The 17,575-nt window shown below is 40.9% G+C and overlaps 1 protein-coding gene across 1 annotated transcript in view; it reads left to right on the top strand.

Annotated features, from left to right (window-relative positions):
• PTCH1 (patched 1) overlaps nucleotides 1-17,575 on the top strand; it is a 38,754-nt gene that overhangs the window by 20,669 nt on the left and 510 nt on the right. The window contains 7 exon segments of the mRNA XM_008944202.1: nucleotides 2,952-3,094; nucleotides 5,156-5,339; nucleotides 6,850-7,130; nucleotides 8,681-8,818; nucleotides 11,630-11,772; nucleotides 14,774-14,873; nucleotides 16,234-16,530. Of these exon segments, the coding sequence (XP_008942450.1) occupies nucleotides 2,952-3,094; nucleotides 5,156-5,339; nucleotides 6,850-7,130; nucleotides 8,681-8,818; nucleotides 11,630-11,772; nucleotides 14,774-14,873; nucleotides 16,234-16,530 (1,286 nt within the window).

Raw genomic sequence — 17,575 nt, 5'->3', positions numbered from 1 at the left:
TGCTGGCTTGACTGGGAGTTCAGTGCTAGAGATTAGTGGCTCAATGGCCTCTGACACACACACATCTGTCTGACAGAATGAGGGGAGCAACAGCAGGTGAACAAAAGCGTTTTTCATCACGAAGGCATCCTTGGTCCTAGCCATGCACTAGCACTGGGTGCGTTCAGCCCAACGCGCCGCTTCTGTCAGAGGCTGCCCTGTACTTCGCATTCTGGTGTCATACCATATTAGCACATTTTCTGTTACTGAAAATGCAGCAGAGGAAGAGTTAACACCAACGATTCACTTATACTGGAAACATTAACGTTATTTTTGTAGGCGACTGAATGTAAGTCAGGTAGCCTGGGCTCCCTAATGGGTTGTAATTAGGCTTGTTTTTGCGAAGGGTAATCTTATCTGGTATTTCATGGTGCCAGCTGTTCACGTGAGTCAATAGAAATTCCTTACTCACCCCCATTCCTTTATCCCACATAATTTTGGAGGATTTCACTTCTGAGGCATTACGCAAAAGTGGCTGCTGATACACAAAATAATCCCATAGCTAAGATTTTTTTAATTCCCTAAATTTTTATGACTTTTCTTCAGGAAGAGGTCAGCAAGTAACTTTTATATTTCTACCCAGAAACACTTCATTAATCGCATTTATAAAGGATTAAATATATTTTAAAATCACTGGTGTCAACAGTTTATAATGGAAGTACTGTTTGCTTTGAACATAGCAACTCTTCTATTAATTTCTAAGTATTATGGGAAATTGGAATTATTGAAATTTTGTAATTCTTCAGAAATTAAGCACAACTGATAGTGATTTCTTGACATTCTTTCTGCAGACTTGCCGTTTCAGCAAGGTAAACCAGAGCATAGTGATTAAGCCAACTAAGGAGTAAATATCTAAAAGGGAGCAGAGTTTGAGAGTTTTCACAATGACCAAACTTGTGAGAACAGGGGAGGGGGTGAGATGTGAGGAGCTGAGTGTTCACCTGCTACAGTAATGTTAAATGTACATGCCCTTTTTTGACCTATGTTGCAACCATAAATTGGTAACGTCACATACCAGTTAGGTATGTTTGTTATTGTGTATCTGTGGAGCCCCCTGGCATGGGTTGGATGTTGGTCTGAAAGCTCTGCCCCACATGGTGTCTGAGCAATCTATGCTGCTCCTCTGGCTGAAGAGAACCATCTTTCCTGTAAGTTAAGCTGTTCTTTGGTGGTTCCCTCTTTCCCATGTGCTTTTTGGACAGCCTTTTCTTAACCTCCCAAAGTTATCTTGTGAATGATAGCACAAAAGTTGTCAGGTGGCCACTTTTTGAGAGACTGGCATGGAGCTAAACTTGGCACAGGAGGGTTGGATTGTTATTTTTGCCTGTCATAAGCAAGGGCACCAGGAAACAATGCTTTATTAAGGGGGGGGCCCTCAAGATCCTTTGGTGATGTCAGAGGACTAGATGGCAGATGGTCCACCTCCTGGGCATGTGCTGGTGGGCTGCGTGTGGAGACATGGCAGGCTTCTTTCATCACTTAACTCTCAGCCTGCTGGCTTCACAAGTGGGTATGATCCGGCAGGACAACATGGGAGGCAGCTTTCGAAGGGAGAGGGGTGAGTTTGTAACTGGGAGGGGATGTCAGCCGGGTGGCTTTCTCTCCCAGCACTCTTACTCTGTACAGCTGTAGCTAACCTGTCTGGTCTGCAGGGATGATTTTCATTATGGCTCCTCAGCTGCGAGGTGGGTCGGCGATTTCCTCCACCACCGCTCCCCTGGCCTTTTCCTTCCCTTTCCTGGACATGCGGTTTGTCATCTGCTTGCACAGAGCCTCCTTGTACTGGGATGTGGCTTCCTGTACTAAATCTGATCCAAATTTGTGCTGTGAGGTATTCCCTCCCCCTTGAAGGGTGGCAAGGAGGAACATAACAGTTGAGAGTGAATAGGTGTTGGCTGTGATCTTTACATGTGCTGGCAGCAGATCCCACGACTTGTATTAGCTGCACAAGTTGAACAGATGGAACAAATTGACAAAATCGTGTTCACTCACGCTGTGCTCAAGGAGCAGCTGAGTTGCTGTTTGAAGTTGAAAGTTTGAGTGTGTTTTTTTTTCCCCCTTGTAGTGGAATTTCTGGTTATATCGTAGAAGCTCTTGCCTCAGTGCTCTGCAGTAGCTCAAAACAGCTAATGAGAGCGGTATGTGTCCTCCTGTAAGGCTCAGTGTGCTCAGCCAGGGTTTTGGTGAGGCAGAGGGGAATATGAGAATGTTCCCTTTTTAGATAATGGACCAAACAACCTCTGGTTTTAAGTCCGTGGTAGGTGGTGAACTTGGATCAAGGCTGAACTCGAAGTTCAGAGTTCTGGCATCATCCAGGTAAGGGCAAGACTGCAGCTTTGTTTTGAGGAGGGTGCATTTGAAAGAGGTGATAAATGCAAATAAGTTTATAGAGTTTTCAGTGTGGCGATTCTGGAATTGTGTTCCACGAGAATAATCGCTTTCTATTCTAGACAAAATTAACTCTTCCTCATATACTTCTCCAGGCAGAGTGCTAGGTTGCTCTCAAAGACTCTGAGAAGGATGTGAGACCAGAGGGTCCTAATCCCATCTAAGATCGCTTTGCCTTGAGAAGAAGCTGGTTTACACCAGTGCACAATTGCATCTGCAGCTTGCTAGCTCAGCTTTTCTGGTCTCCACAACATGGGAAGACTCTTGAGGTTTTTCCCTTGCACTTTCTTGCCTCCTCTGCCTTTCTTTGGGCAAAACACTGGACATGCAACTGGTGCCTTTACCATCCCACATGCTCACGTTGAATGAGGAGCCCCAAATTTAGGAAGCAGCAGGTGAATAATTTTCTTCCTGATTCAGCTATGAAAAAGAGTCATTATTCTTTCTTCCTAATGAAATTTGTTTCTAAGAGCGATTGCTTACCTGCTTGTTCTGTCTTCCTCTTGCCTCCCTTAACTCTTCAGGACTTCAGGATGCATTTGACAGTGACTGGGAAACTGGGAAGATCACTTACAACAATTACAAAAATGGATCCGATGACGCTGTTTTGGCTTACAAACTCTTGGTACAAACAGGCAACCGAGCAAAGCCCATCGATATCAGCCAGGTAGTGTATCAGAGTCCATACTGGTTTATACAGGAATACTCTAGTCATCAGGAGCAGGGGGAGATACAAAGAGTATGTCCCAGTCTCTTTTTCCACCCTGATGAATTGAATGCTGAGTTACATCTTACTGCATGGCCTCGCTGACTTTGCTGGAGCCACTTGTCTGGCCTGTGTTGTGAAGCGTTCAGAATTGACACTGGTAATGCCTGCCCTCGATTATTACTGGTTGGGGTGTGTTTGGTGCTGCTTTTGTGTCAGACACAAGTTTCCACTGAAACTGTTGCAAAAAATGCTTTGCTGCATCCATGGTTAGGTGGAGCCTGGTCCTGTGCCAGACAGAGCCAACGTTGGCCTTGTTGCCCTAAGCGGCTTCGTTTCTGATGGGAGTCAGATTGCCTTCTAGGGCTGACCTTTGCTCAGCTTTCTGCTGTGGCTTTGACTCTAGCATTTGCAATTACTTGGCTAGTTCCTACCAATTTATGCAAAACATAACATTTAAAAAAGGATGTTGATGAGTGATAGTGGAAGGGGACTGAAGCAGTTACACGCATGTATCATTTTCTTGTACCATCATCAGTAAACACAGCTACACTGTTGTAGAACTAAGAGTGGCAGTTTTTTGAGCTACCTTAATAAAATATGTCTGATTTTCTTTTGCAAGGTTGTCACAGCACGTGACTGCCTTTGCTGTAGCCACTGGAAGATGAAGACATGTGAGGTTCAACTCCTTACACTAAAATTAGATTTCAAACCTCTGAGAAGGAATTCTGCAATAATCTAGTTTCTCCTGTCCTAGAGTCATCACCAGCTCGCTGTGCTTACAGGCAGAAAAACAGTCTTTCAAATGAGCTTCTCAGCAGATCTGCTTATTGTCTTTCCTTTTTTTTCCTGGCATTAAAGTTGACAGATTTACAGAGTACATTGTTCAGAGTTACTATGGTGTGTAAAACACACTGCTGTATGGCAACATGCAACATGCTGTCAGGTCTGAATGAAGCTTCAGCTATGAATTACGCAAAGAAAGGGAGTTGAAGAGAAAACCTTCAGTGAGACTTTGTTTAGCAGTGTACCAGGTACGCTGTGGAACAAATGCAATTGGACTGCAGCTGCTGATATAATTTCCTGTGCCTGGGAGGAAGAAAAGTGTGGTGCACCCACAGGGGCTGAGCGCTATACTGTGCAATTCCAGAGACAGCTTGAAGACATACAGTTGTTGCATATCCTGTGGACTAATTGAATCCAGATCCTTGGAATCCAGCTTTTTTTTTTTTTTTTAACTGCTGTCACTGTTGTTTTTCATTTCATTAAAAAGACCTGAAACTGGAGCTGAGCCAGAATTTTAAATAAACAAAACAAAAAAACCCCAGTAATAGTTTTCACCCACAGAGTCCTCTGTCAGAGCTCTAGCTGTGCAGGATTTAGCTACAGAACCCTAGAAGTGTACCACTGCTGTTTACCCCATGGATGCATTTGCCCACAGTGACCCAAGTAACACAGGGCACTCGTCTGCTTTCTTGACGCTGGGCATTTTCTGAATACATAGGTCATAGGAGGCAAGTGTTAGCAAAATTTATACAGATGTTGTTTTATTTTTATAGCTCTCCTCCATTTACTGGGTGGCATTTCCTTCAGTGTTAACAACAGAGGTTAACTGCACACAGACGTGTATAGGGACTCTTGCCAGGTTTTCTTTCCCTGTCTTTAAATATGTTTCTCCAACTTGGTTGTTTTTCAGTCTTGGCTGCAGGCTTTTGGAATTTGGATTTAATTGGTTCAGTCATTCTGGAACTGTCTGCTGATTTAGTGGTTATTATAAGTATTATATGAGTACTAATTTATAAATAACCACTTTCTACTGTCACTGTAGGCCCTCAGATTATTCTTTTTTCATTGTCAAACAATAGTTTACCAATAAGTTACTTCAAGTGAAGAGCCATACTCTTTTGCTTTTCCCTCCCTTTATATGTGTTGCATCTCCAGGCCATTTGTTGAAAGTTTTACAGCAAGAGCCCGGAAAGCAAAACTCATTCTGAAAGGCTTCTAATTTTTTCCATTTTGCAGTTGACTAAACAGCGTCTGGTTGATGCAGATGGAATCATTAACCCAAATGCTTTCTACATCTACCTGACAGCCTGGGTCAGCAATGACCCTGTGGCCTACGCTGCCTCACAAGCCAACATCCGGCCTCACCGGCCAGAGTGGGTCCACGACAAAGCAGACTATATGCCAGAAACAAGGCTGAGAAGTAAGTAGCATTCCATGTTAGTGCCTTCCAGTTTAAGTGCCCTTGCTTGTTCCTTCAAGAATCAGCAACTCAGTAGTTGGCTGATGCTGCACCGGGCTCAGAAGCATCAGCAGAACAATATACTGTGTTATGCTGCAGTCTTAGGGGACCCATGCACCACTGCAAGTGTGGCACCACTCCAAGGTTTCATACTGTTGAAAAATGAGCTTTTTAACAGTTTGAAGCTCTAAAAACTTACAGTATATATTGCTTTTTCATGCCACCTCATCGTTTTGTCTGTGAGAGAGACTTGGAGTTTTCATGAAATTCCTGCCTGTGTCATTCTGAAATTTCATCACTGAGGTTATATCATGTTTATCCTCAGTTCATAATACGTAAGGGATTTTTATCAAGTTAGCTCATATGCTAAGCTGCCAACACTGATATGGTACAAGAGCTACTTAGGTAGGGGAGCAGTCCCATTCCATGCCATGCACGGTTCTCCTGAGCACCAGTGCCAGTTTGCATTGCTTTGCTTCAGCTTTCAATTTTTGGGGAGGATTGCTAGCTGGACACCAGGGGACAAGGGGAGAGGGCATACAGGGAAGGCCTGGTGTTCTTGGAAACGTGATGGGGTAACCAGCTAGCCGTGCTCCAGCATATCCCAAACCTAGAGCTTTGTGGCAGTCAGCCAAGTCCTGTCTTAATGAAAATTTATAGCTGAGATTATAATAGGGCAAATCACGTTTAGCAAGTCAACTGAATGACCCTGCAGGGTCTGGAACACACAACAGCAGTAAGAAAATGCTTGTGTGCATGTTTCCTTGTCGTGCAACAGACCTAGCATTGCACTCCAAAACAAGTATGGAGAGTGTTGGTTTATCATATTATCAAAGGATAAAAACTTATGTGTTAACGCAGCATTACTGCTGTATTAGGTTTTTGCCCCAGTCATTTGCATTGATAACAGAACATGGACTTCTGAGTCTGACTTTCAAAATACTGAATGGAAATATTAAAAACCAAGCAACCTGATCAAGCATAGTTCTTCTCTAGTTTTGTGTCAGTGGACCTCAGTTAATCTCAGGGAAATGATCTGAGGTTTCAAAGGAATTGCACTTGCATAAACAAAGAGCATTTGGACAAAACGTTTAAGATGATGAGATCTACTACTTCATATTGTAGTTAGGGATTTTTGGACAGGTACTCAGTAAAAACTACTAGAACACTGGTAAGGATTAAACGCACGTATGCAAATAAATCTGTTAAATTATATGGAATTGTTTGGGAACCTGATGTAGACTGTATTCATCCCATTGCACTGAATGATAAAACACAGGAATCTCCTGTACTCCTTCAGCTTTCAGTTTATTGTGGAGTTTTTAAAATGTCACTTGTTCCAAAGAAGTAAAATATAAATTCAACACCTTCAAGCATTTTCCTGTGGAGAACAAAGTGTTTCATTAATCGTGCTCTCTGTGTGTCATCTTCTTTCCAAGCCCACGTTCTGACACTGCTGTCCTTTTCCTAGTTCCAGCAGCTGAGCCCATAGAATACGCTCAGTTTCCTTTCTACCTCAACGGATTGCGTGAAACTTCTGACTTTGTGGAAGCTATTGAGAAAGTGAGAGCCATCTGTAGTAACTACAGCAGCCTGGGGATTGCCAGCTACCCAAATGGTTACCCGTTCTTGTTTTGGGAGCAGTACATTGGGCTTCGTCACTGGCTGCTCTTATCCATTAGCGTGGTTTTGGCTTGCACGTTTCTCGTGTGTGCCCTCTTCCTCCTAAACCCCTGGACGGCTGGGATCATTGTAAGTTTATTATAAGGGTCTTTGTTGAAGTCAAAATTCCTTTCAGCATAGCTCTTGCTGTAGTCGGGAAGGTTTTGTTTATGTCTGGGCCTCTGGTGGAGTATGTATATTGCATCATTCATTATATATTTATTCAACTTGAGGGGGTAGGGTTCATGCTAAAGGTACAAACCTTAATAACCTTAATCCTTTGGCCACCTTTTTTTGCAGCTTTAAATGTTTCTTAGAAGGGTACATAAACTTTTGCCCTTGCTCAGATGCACGCTAACATGCGAAATAAAGACAGAGCAAAACTAAGAGCTTTATTAAATGTTAAAGTTATTTCTAGTTATTTATTCCTTCTTCCCTTTTATCAGACGTAGTTATTTTTCACAGCAGTTTCTTGTGACTAACTTGCCTGTAAATTTTCCCACTGATTTCTGCATGCGGTCTTTCTGGAAAAACTGAAATGTTTAGGTTGTACAGTACATACTGTGGAAAGTGTGTAACTGAGCTATCAAGGAGAAAGAGCCATAAAATTATAAACTGAAGAGAATACTCCTCCATGCTTTCTGCTAGGCACCACTAAGCCTCTCAGTAAACATTCAAGTTAAATTGAATGATGATGTTCCTATGTTTAAATTCCATAAACTATCATATGGTTTATAAAATGCCACAAGTAGAAAAGCATGAAACAGTTACTAGTTTTTGTAATGTACGTTTATATGACAGGTATGTTAAAAGGTAAATGTTTAGTCTAGAATATTTTTCATAGCACTTAATCAAGCAATTTATGTTATTACTCTTGATTCATTAGCTTATAAAATCATTTATTGTAGTGCATACTTTTTTCCCTTGGTAAAGGTGTTTATTTTCAGAGTCCACCATTGCTTTTATAAGTACGTCTACCTTTTTTTCCTGCTTGGCTTTAGCAACTTTTAAAAGGTCGATTCTACAGATTTCTTTCCCTCCCTTTTCCTCAATTTTTTTTTTTTACAAGGTAGATGAAAGAAAAATAAAAGCTTTCCCTTAGATTTAACCAATGAGTTTGTCCATGTCAATCCCTTGAAGTACCTTAAAAGCTCAGAGCTCCTCTGTAACCTGAGACACATCAGGTGATTATGGCATTCACTTTCTTCTGAGCTTTAAACCTACTCAGAAGTCATCCTCACTTATATTTGCAGTTCCACAAAAAGAATTCCAGTACAGGTAGTTGAAACTTAATTTTTTTTCTGGAAGGAATGTCTAAGAACTGGGTGAAAAAGAGAAAATTTATATTTTGAGGGTTCTCAATGATAAGGAAGAAGAAATTGTTTTTCGGATCACCGGTAAATTGTAACCAATACAAAACTGGTGCTTGGTCTGCTAACTGGTTCTTAGTGTAATTTAAACTGGCTCTTTGGGAAGTCATTGCCATTGAGCACAACGAAAGAAGGGAAAGCGGCTTGTCTTTGGGAATATAGAATGGCTTTGAAGAGTATGCTTTGTAGTCACCAAGTTGGTTTGAAATACCTTTCTCTTCATTTGTTTGGAGTACAAGAAGTTACTAACAGCTGTTTGAAATCATCTAGGTGGTGGTGCTGGCTTTGATGACTGTGGAGCTATTTGGCATGATGGGTCTAATTGGAATAAAGCTGAGTGCAGTGCCTGTGGTTATCCTGATTGCTTCTGTTGGCATTGGCGTGGAATTCACTGTTCATGTCGCCTTGGTACGTAAAATCAGGGACCATTTTCAAAATACTTTAAAATAAAATGGTGACAGTGTTAGGATCACAAGTTCTTACTTGGTCTCCTAAGTCAGAGACGTAATTCTGCAAAGGAAATCGGTCACAAACAGTTTTGTGTGCTATTCAATTTATCTTGATAGGGTGGTGTTGATCTCAGTAAGGTAGTTCCTAGCTGACGAGTCTGTCATCTGATCTCTCGGGACAACTAAAATTTGAATGTATTTGGATTCATCTTCCACTTGAAAAATCGACACCTTTTTTTCAGAACCCGCCAGCTATTAATAGTGGGCACAAAGATGCAGTCTGTAGGAAAACTTTATAATGTGAAGAGGAGGAGCAGAGAGGGGAAGAAAGTATTTTTTATACAAAGATTTTCAGCATTTTCAAGGTTAAGTGTCTAAATCTAAAGTGCACCTACTCACCCAGGTTAGTCAACCTGATGTGCAAAAACACATGGAAATGATAGCACACTTGCATGGGAGCAGTTTTGGATGTTCAAGATGCATAAAACTAATGTTGCTTTATTTGGTGACAAAGAATAAAGGGCTATTTTTATATGTTCACATTTGACAATGTCAGTGATGACCTTTCTAACATTTTGCACAATCAACATAAGTCATTTTCTTACAAGGCTATTCTAATTCATATGTCAGAGCACTTTAAGAATATAATTGTCTCCCTGGATTTAAATTTTACTGTATTAGAAAGTAGGAAAGGGTGGATAATCAATATAATAAAATTTCAGGGAGGAGGTGCTTATAGCCTACTACAATCTCTAGTACATTAGTACTGAAGCAATCCTAAAAGAAGTGAGGGGAGGGGTCTGGAAAGTGGTGGTGACATTTAAAGAGAACTGATGGGCATCTTAGCACACTGGAGATAGCCAAATACCGGGAACATGTTGTAGATGATGTACAGAGTTGGGGCACATAAAGTGGCAGGATGGAAAGAATAATTTTGAGAAAAATCATAGGGAAAGTAGGATATCGTTCAAGAGGAGCAACTGTTTCCCTGAAATGGTGATATTTCTTTTTCCCACAAAGTACTATAGGTAGTTAGGCGTTTTGGAACTAAACATTGTTTGCTAGGAATTCAGACAGTTTGGGAAGTGTCAGAAGCTAATGGTGTACCAGAGGAAGAAAGTAGTGACAGCTTCTTAGAAGTGAAGATTTAAAACAGGAAAACTGGAATAAAAAAGGACAAAACACTTTTTCTAAATGGGAAGAAACTAACCTAATTTCCAGGACTTTATATAGATAGATATGTATGGATATAGTTATAGATGTATGTATATGTGTATGTATAAATGAAAGTAGATCAGCCGTGGCTGAAGGTAAAATGCCAAGCAAACTGAAGATTGCATTTTTTTCTTTTCACATTGACTTTGGAGTCTAAAACTTTCAGATGTAGGCTTTAAATAAAAGAATCCCTGGTAGCCCTCAGATGACAGCAGTCAGTACTGATGTTCACAGAACTTCCTGCATATAAACATTCAAACTAGTGTTGCATAAACAAAAAAGGCAGAGCTGGAACTGTTGATACAGAACTTAATTGAACTTGTTTAAGAGTGATTCACAATCTGCTTGCAGCTCAGTTCTGTACTACCACCTGTGAACTGTGATCTCATTTTTCTTTAATTCTGCAAATAAGTTCTGAATCAATAGTAGACTTTTGTATTGTTCACTGTTTGATCACACACATACTCGTATGTTAGTAGAACTTGTAAATATGTCTGTGGATCAGATCCCATAGCTCGCATTCATGTGAGTCATATCATCGACAGCTGCTTGTACCCTGAGAGGGATTCTTTGGCCGTTTATGAATAGGGAAATGTAAAATGTGGTGGATACATTAGTTATCCACAGACCACCTTTATTCCGATACCAAAGACTGATAGTACATGGTTTGGCTACCTATCCAAGTGAGTGTTGGGAATCTCACTCTGCATGTACTTGGTTTTGGTGTGCTTGTCCCACCAAGTAACATTTTAATGCACTCACTGATTTCACCCCAAATTTGTCATGTGAGTGAAAATAAGCCACTAGAGAAGAGACACTTAAATTGCTGGAGGAAGAGGAGGCTAGCTGCTTGAGCTCGTGCCTTTATAAGCAGCAGCAAATTCACTGAAGACAGAGCCCTTATAAATCACAGGAAGATAATGAACCAGGTTCTTAGACCATTTAAGTCATACACAAAACAACAGCATTTGAGTGTTCTTGCTAGAGGCTTGTTCACTAGGGAGTTGGAGGGAGAAAGACATTTCACTAGTCAGGTTGTTGCTCAGGCACTACTGTGTTCAGCACTGTTCCAAAGGCTATTTTATAAGCATAGGCCTGCTAGCTTTGAAGTAGCAGAAGTTGGAAAAACATTTATTCTGAGTGGAATAGAAGTGTTAAAAAAAGTTATGGAAGCCATGGCCCCATGAGGGTGAGAGGAGTGGCCCTGTACTTTTGACACCTGAAGTGCTTTCACCATGAAATTAATTCTTTGCAGATGGAAATAAGTAAAGCTGGAGACAAAAGACTACTGATGCCAGCAGGCATTGTTTCCAAAATTATTACTGTGGTCTGACTCTGTAATCAGTGCTTACTCTGGTGGTGTGACTTCAGCAGCAGCTATGTGGTGTGCCTGCAGAATCAGGCCTTCTCTCTTGAAGGTTAGCCACCTATAGAGATACTTTCATAAGCTGTAGTTTGAAGTAATTAACTGGTGAAAAGCTGTGCATATTGTGGGAGAAGCTGTTTGGGAGGTTGTGTGCATCTGTCTAATGGAATGGATTTCATTGTTTTACAGGCATTTCTAACTGCCATAGGAGACAGGAACCATAGGGCCGTCCTTGCCTTGGAACATATGTTTGCGCCAGTGCTGGATGGGGCTGTGTCCACTCTACTTGGAGTGTTAATGCTTGCAGGATCAGAGTTTGATTTCATTGTCAGGTAAAGCATTTGTCTGTGTCTTGACTTTCTTTTTAAAATAAAAATAAGCATGCTTTAAATTTTTACTCACTTCAGCATGTCTGTTGGTTTAGTACTATACATGGTGTGTCAAGCATGCTTACGTCATGGTCGTGCTCTCCCTCTGGTTTATTAACTCCTTGTTACATGCTAGACGTGGTCGTGTTTCAATTGCTGGCATTAAAATCTGTTCCAGGAAAATCTGACACCCAGCATGAAAGAACACAAAAATGGTTCTATTTAGCAAAGTTTGCTAAATTTGGGGCTTGAGTCAGTTCAAAGCATCTCGTATTGTTCACTGTTAGCTGGGTTTGACCTTTTACCCTTTAGATTCTCCAGACTTCTTGTATGCACAAGAATTTGCATGCAAAGGACATGTGAACCTACAAACACGCTGCAACTGTGCTGCAAGTGACTCTCTCTGGGCCTTCTCCTTCTATCTTATGTGAGGTTTACAGAGGTGTAGAACAGGGGGAGGAAAAAAAAAAAAAAAGCCCCGTTTGGGAGCTGGGGAACTGTAAGTATGAACACAGAACTTCATATTAAAATTTTGTAAAGCAGAGCCTGAAGGCCTTTCTGTTTAGAACTACAGACAGACTGTTGTGAATTTAATTAAGAATGTGATTTTGTCAAGTATAAGAGGAGAGCAAGTTTTTCGTTGAGGGGAATTTGAGAAGTGCAATGAAGCAGATCCTATTCTATTCCAAACAACCTGTGGAGCTCTGCAAAATGGCTAATCTTAGAAGTAACACAGGTTCTTTGTGGCAAACTACAGCACGAAAAAAATATAATCCAAGCCCTAAAATGGAACTGAGGTAGAACTGGGCCAAATAAAAATGCTCTGAAAGATGACTTAACTACTTAGATAGACATAAGCTGGATAGATGACTAGGCTTAACTGACATCCATTTGACAACAAGAACAACAAAATGTCATAGGCAGGAAGTGAGAGAATGGCTGCTAAATCTCATCAAGATTTTTTGTTTATGTATGTAAGGGATTTGAAGAGAGCAGGCAGTTTGCAGTTAGACATCGTGAAACCTACATGAGGATTATTGCTATAAATACATAGTGTGTCCTGAGACAGAATGTCTAATTTTTGTTACTTTATTTTATCAATATTGAAGAAATACTGTAGCACTAATTCTTTTACGACCTGATCTTGTAAGGGTTGCAGTACTGTGACATACAGGTTACTTACAGATTTAACCTAAATTTACAGGAGTACATTTGACGTTCTTTTCTGCTGAATAGAAGAGATTTTGGCAAGCATATTTTTGTGTCACAGCAAATGGAAGATTGTAGCAGGCCTTCACACCAAATTTGGATTAGATGTTCTCTCAGTTTATAAAACGAGCCTTTCAGCTTTTCAACTGACGTTATTTTACTTTTTTTGGCCATCAGTTTCGAGTTTTCTAGCACATTCTAAGTTTTAGTTTGCCTTGTTTAAAAAATAAAATAAAATAAACTGTGGGAGCCTGAGCATTGTTTGAGGAGGCAAGGAAGATCCCAAACTTCCGGAAAGCAGTAGATTAGTCCAGCAATGTGGAAGATTAAGTAAATTAACAGACATTGTATACACCAAGTGGTCAGAGCTATAATCCTCCTGTTTATCCTAGGGTTAGATGGATGAGATGCAAATGTTTTTAATGCCTGTTGTTGATCTCTGTCCCAGTATAAAGTTCTGGTGGTTTATGTTCGTAGAGTAGATTGGCTTGCTGATTTTTGCTAATGTAGATCAGAAATTCTCGAATGTTTACAGTAGGAGGATATTTGTAGTTTTACAGGAGTCTGATATATTTGATCAGATGTGGAAACAGGGAGGGGGTGAAGTTTCTTGCCAGCTAGACAATGTAATCAGCAGACCCATTAGCAGCAAACTTGCCCTCCGTTCTTCTCCTTTGCCTTCCTCTCCAGGAATTTAGCAAGACCGAGTCCTTGAAATCATTAGTTACAACGAAGCCTTAAGTTTAGTCTGAGCCCCAGCTGTGCCGAATACCAACTAGCAAGGCTTTCCTTTTACTGACAGGTTTACCTTGGTATTCATGAAGGATCCCAGACCTTAGCCCTCGGTGGTGGGAAAGGACAACCACTTGTGCACTTTCCTCTTCTTCCATAGTACTTCAGCCTTTATGTTTGAATTGGCTGACGCAAAACAAGAGTATTCAGAGATGCTAAATTGTTCAACAAAAGATTAGCCTGCAATGCAGCTCAGCCATTGTGGAGTGCTCTTACTCAGTACAATGCTGAAGCTTACTATAGAATGGGCAGCATTTTCTTTGCAGAATGCGGGTTCCTGTGTTATAAAAAGGTTGCAATTTGAGCTATTTGGTAAAACTGGAACTCACAGAATTCTAGGCAGAAAGTTGTGATTAATGAACAGCAAGGGAAATCCTTACCTGATACACTGGAGATTTAATTAGAGATTCTGCTGTAAGATGCAGAAGCATTTCACAGTGGATTAGCTGCCGGGAGAAGAGGGCTTCTTTTCCTCCTAGGCTAAATTGTTTAAATTCTACACCCTTCACTTCATTTGTTTGCTTCTGCTGGGTTTTCACTAATGGGGGCCCCTGTTCATTGTATTTGTGCTTTCAATCCATTCAGCTATTCACTGCACATTCCATATTTTTGTGTTTGTGTAACACATTCATAAATAACACTACATGCTTCCAGATTCTGGGAAATTAACAAATGTTGTGTGGTTTTTTTGTTGTTGTTGTTTTTGGTTTGTTTGGTTTGTTTTTTTTTTTTCCTTTATCAACTAACACTTTGGGTTGTGGAATGCAGCTTCTCTAATTCAAAAGGTAAAAAACCCTTTATCTATGTATGGAGAGTGATAATTATTCAATACAATGTTAGTAATATTGTAGATTTAATTTAGTATATGTATTATTTTAACATATATATGAGTAATTTGTAATCCCTTATTTCTGACAATATTTGTGGCTACTTTCTCCCCCAAACCTCTTAAACCCTACTTCAGGTATTTCTTTGCTGTTTTGGCAATCTTAACCATTCTGGGAGTGCTCAATGGATTGGTGCTGCTTCCTGTTCTTCTTTCATTCCTTGGGCCATACCCTGAGGTCAGTAAAATTAATGATGAACAGAAGAAATAATACTATGTCTGCACCCTTTCCCTCCTCCCCTCCCCCATCACCTCTGTTTTTTAGAAACTCTCTATTTTTAAAATTCTTTTGAATTTCTTCAGTTTTTAGGTTTCTTGCCTTAGTGGTTTTTTTAATCTTGATTAAAAGTGCTCTTTGTTGTTTAGTTTATGTTACTACTTCTACTTTAAAAGTTTTTTCAAATAAGTACTGTTTTAGAGGCAGAAATCAACAAACTTGATACAAGTGTAGGTGTATTTATATTTTTGAAAGCATAATGTCATAGACTAATTTGTAAAATAAGTATTCTCCCCAATATTTTACAAAAGACACTTCTTCTTTCCTACCTCACTGCCTCTGTTGCCTTCCTCAAAATATTTAACTCAGCAGACCACCAGGAAGGCCTGTGTGGACCAACACACACTGGTGGTGGTCCACAGACCACACTTTGATAACCACGGCTGGTCTGCCAGAAGTCCCCCCCTGTCCAGTCACACCTCCCTGTGGTATGCTTTTAGCTCAGGCAAAATTTTTGATGGGTGGAAGGCTTCACTGGGATGTTGACGACTTTGCAGTACAAAGCCCAAGTCCAGCAAAAAAGGATTCATAGATAGCAAATTTGTATTTGGTTGTTGATTATTCATTACCTATTCTATAATTAACACAATTACTTCATTATATAGGGCTATCTTTATCAAACGTTAGTAGAACCAGTGAGCTGTGCTTCACATGCCTATATATATAAGCATGTGTGTGCACAAAAATAAAACACAATGTATGTATACTGCACCAGTAATGTTGCAGAAGCATTTATTTTTTAGTATTAGTACAGTTATAATAACAGTGTGTAATCTCTTATATTCCTAACAGTGTACATGGCCTGTCCCTTACTCAAGCAGTATATATGTTACTGCTATGTTAACACAGATGTTGCTATCATGTGTGTGTCCATCTCTCTTTGCAAAGCGCCACTGGGCCATACTATACATGCACATTTGGGGGCATTTCATGAAATCAGTGTTCAAGTATGTTGAAGGGAGAAGGAAGGCCATGTATTAAATTTATATTTAAGTGCAGGTGCATGCACGCACACCCATATGTACACTCCTGAGACAATGATACCCAGAAGAATCTGTAATCTTGTTTGCATACATATCCACAGATGGAGATCGTGTCTCTTTTTCTTTCAGTATTTTTTTCATTTCAATATAAGTGTTCATCAGAAACAAGGTTCTTGTGGCGTGGGAGGGTATACTTGGCAGAAGAACGTTTGTGTCAAGCACTAATGATTAGAAGGGTAATGCTAACTGGATGTTGCTGAATGCGTTGTCGTGGCCAGGTTTCTCCAGCCAATGGACGGAACAGATTGCCCACGCCATCTCCTGATCCACCCTCCAGCATCGTGAGGTTTGCACTGCCACCCGAGCACACAAATAATGGGTCAGATTCCTCTGATTCAGAGTACAGCTCTCAAACCACAGTGTCTGGCATCAGCGAAGAGCTTCATCAGTATGAGGCTGCTCAAGGCCCTGGGGCACCAGTCCATCAAGTAATAGTGGAAGCCACCGAGAATCCTGTCTTCGCAAGATCCACTGTACGTAGCTCGCATACTGACTGGCAAGAGGGCAATAAGAGTGTTTGGGTTTTGTGGGTTTTTTTTGGTATTTAAATCTATTTATTTTCTGGAAAGATCTTTCATATTTCTGGCTGATTGCGCATTGTGACTTTGTGCCAAAACTTGTAAGCAGGGAGTGAAGGCATTCCGTGTCCTCTCCTTTAGAATCAAGTTGGGGGTAAAATGATGGTACAAAAGCAGAGGTCTTTGGCAGGTGTAATTGATGTTACCTCGTATTGGCACCAGCCACAAGAGAGAGCTCTCAGTGTGTTTGATGACTTGTTTTCAGAGAGGGAAGAGGGGAGAGATTAAAAAAATCCAGACCTCTTCCACACAGCTCCTTACGATCACTATCTCATACCTCTGTGACAGCACATTTTGGGGAGAAAGATTGATAGAGTCAGAAGAAAACAGTGTCGGGGTTGTACCAAATCTGGGGCCTGCTGCATCTTGCTACTGTGTTGGCATAACCGTGATTTCAAAGGATAGTGAAAAAGCTGTGTCTCCTACCCCTGCTGGTGCTGCATGCTGAGCTGCGATGCGGATCTGGTTTTGTTCAGCAGAGGCCTAGAAATAGGTACAAGCACAGCCACATTTGAAGTTGGTCACGGTTTATTGACTGATGTGGCCGCTGCGCTTCATGCTTTTTACAGAAATCGGAAAACAGATTCCTACAGTCTATACAAACTACCCTGATAACATCCTGCGTACGTACCTTGCACAGAATAGAGCCTTGTCCAAATGGCTGCAGTTCTGGTTGCTGAACGAGTTACAATCAAGTGCTTGTCACCCGTCCCTTTGAGAGGATGGGCCGGTACGCTGGAGAATTAGAACAATGTTCACGGCTGTCAACCCGTGTTTTTTCTGAAGGTGTGCTTTCCAGGTTTTAATAACTTCCTACAAAAGCTATCTGGAATAATCAACAACTGCCCAGCTCCAGAACATTACCTTCGCAGAGTCAGAGCCGGGGTGACATTACGATAGTTGTTCTCAGCATAAAATCGGAGTGAGCGTGGTGTTTGTTGGCCTGGCTGTGTCAGGGGCGTAACTGTGCATCTCTCCTTCA

This window comes from Merops nubicus, unplaced genomic scaffold, assembly GCF_000691845.1.
Source record: "Merops nubicus isolate BGI_N331 unplaced genomic scaffold, ASM69184v1 scaffold26177, whole genome shotgun sequence".
Classification (NCBI taxonomy): domain Eukaryota; kingdom Metazoa; phylum Chordata; class Aves; order Coraciiformes; family Meropidae; genus Merops; species Merops nubicus.
Note: the sequence above shows the minus strand (reverse complement) of the source record. Positions and strands in the feature narration are given on the sequence as shown.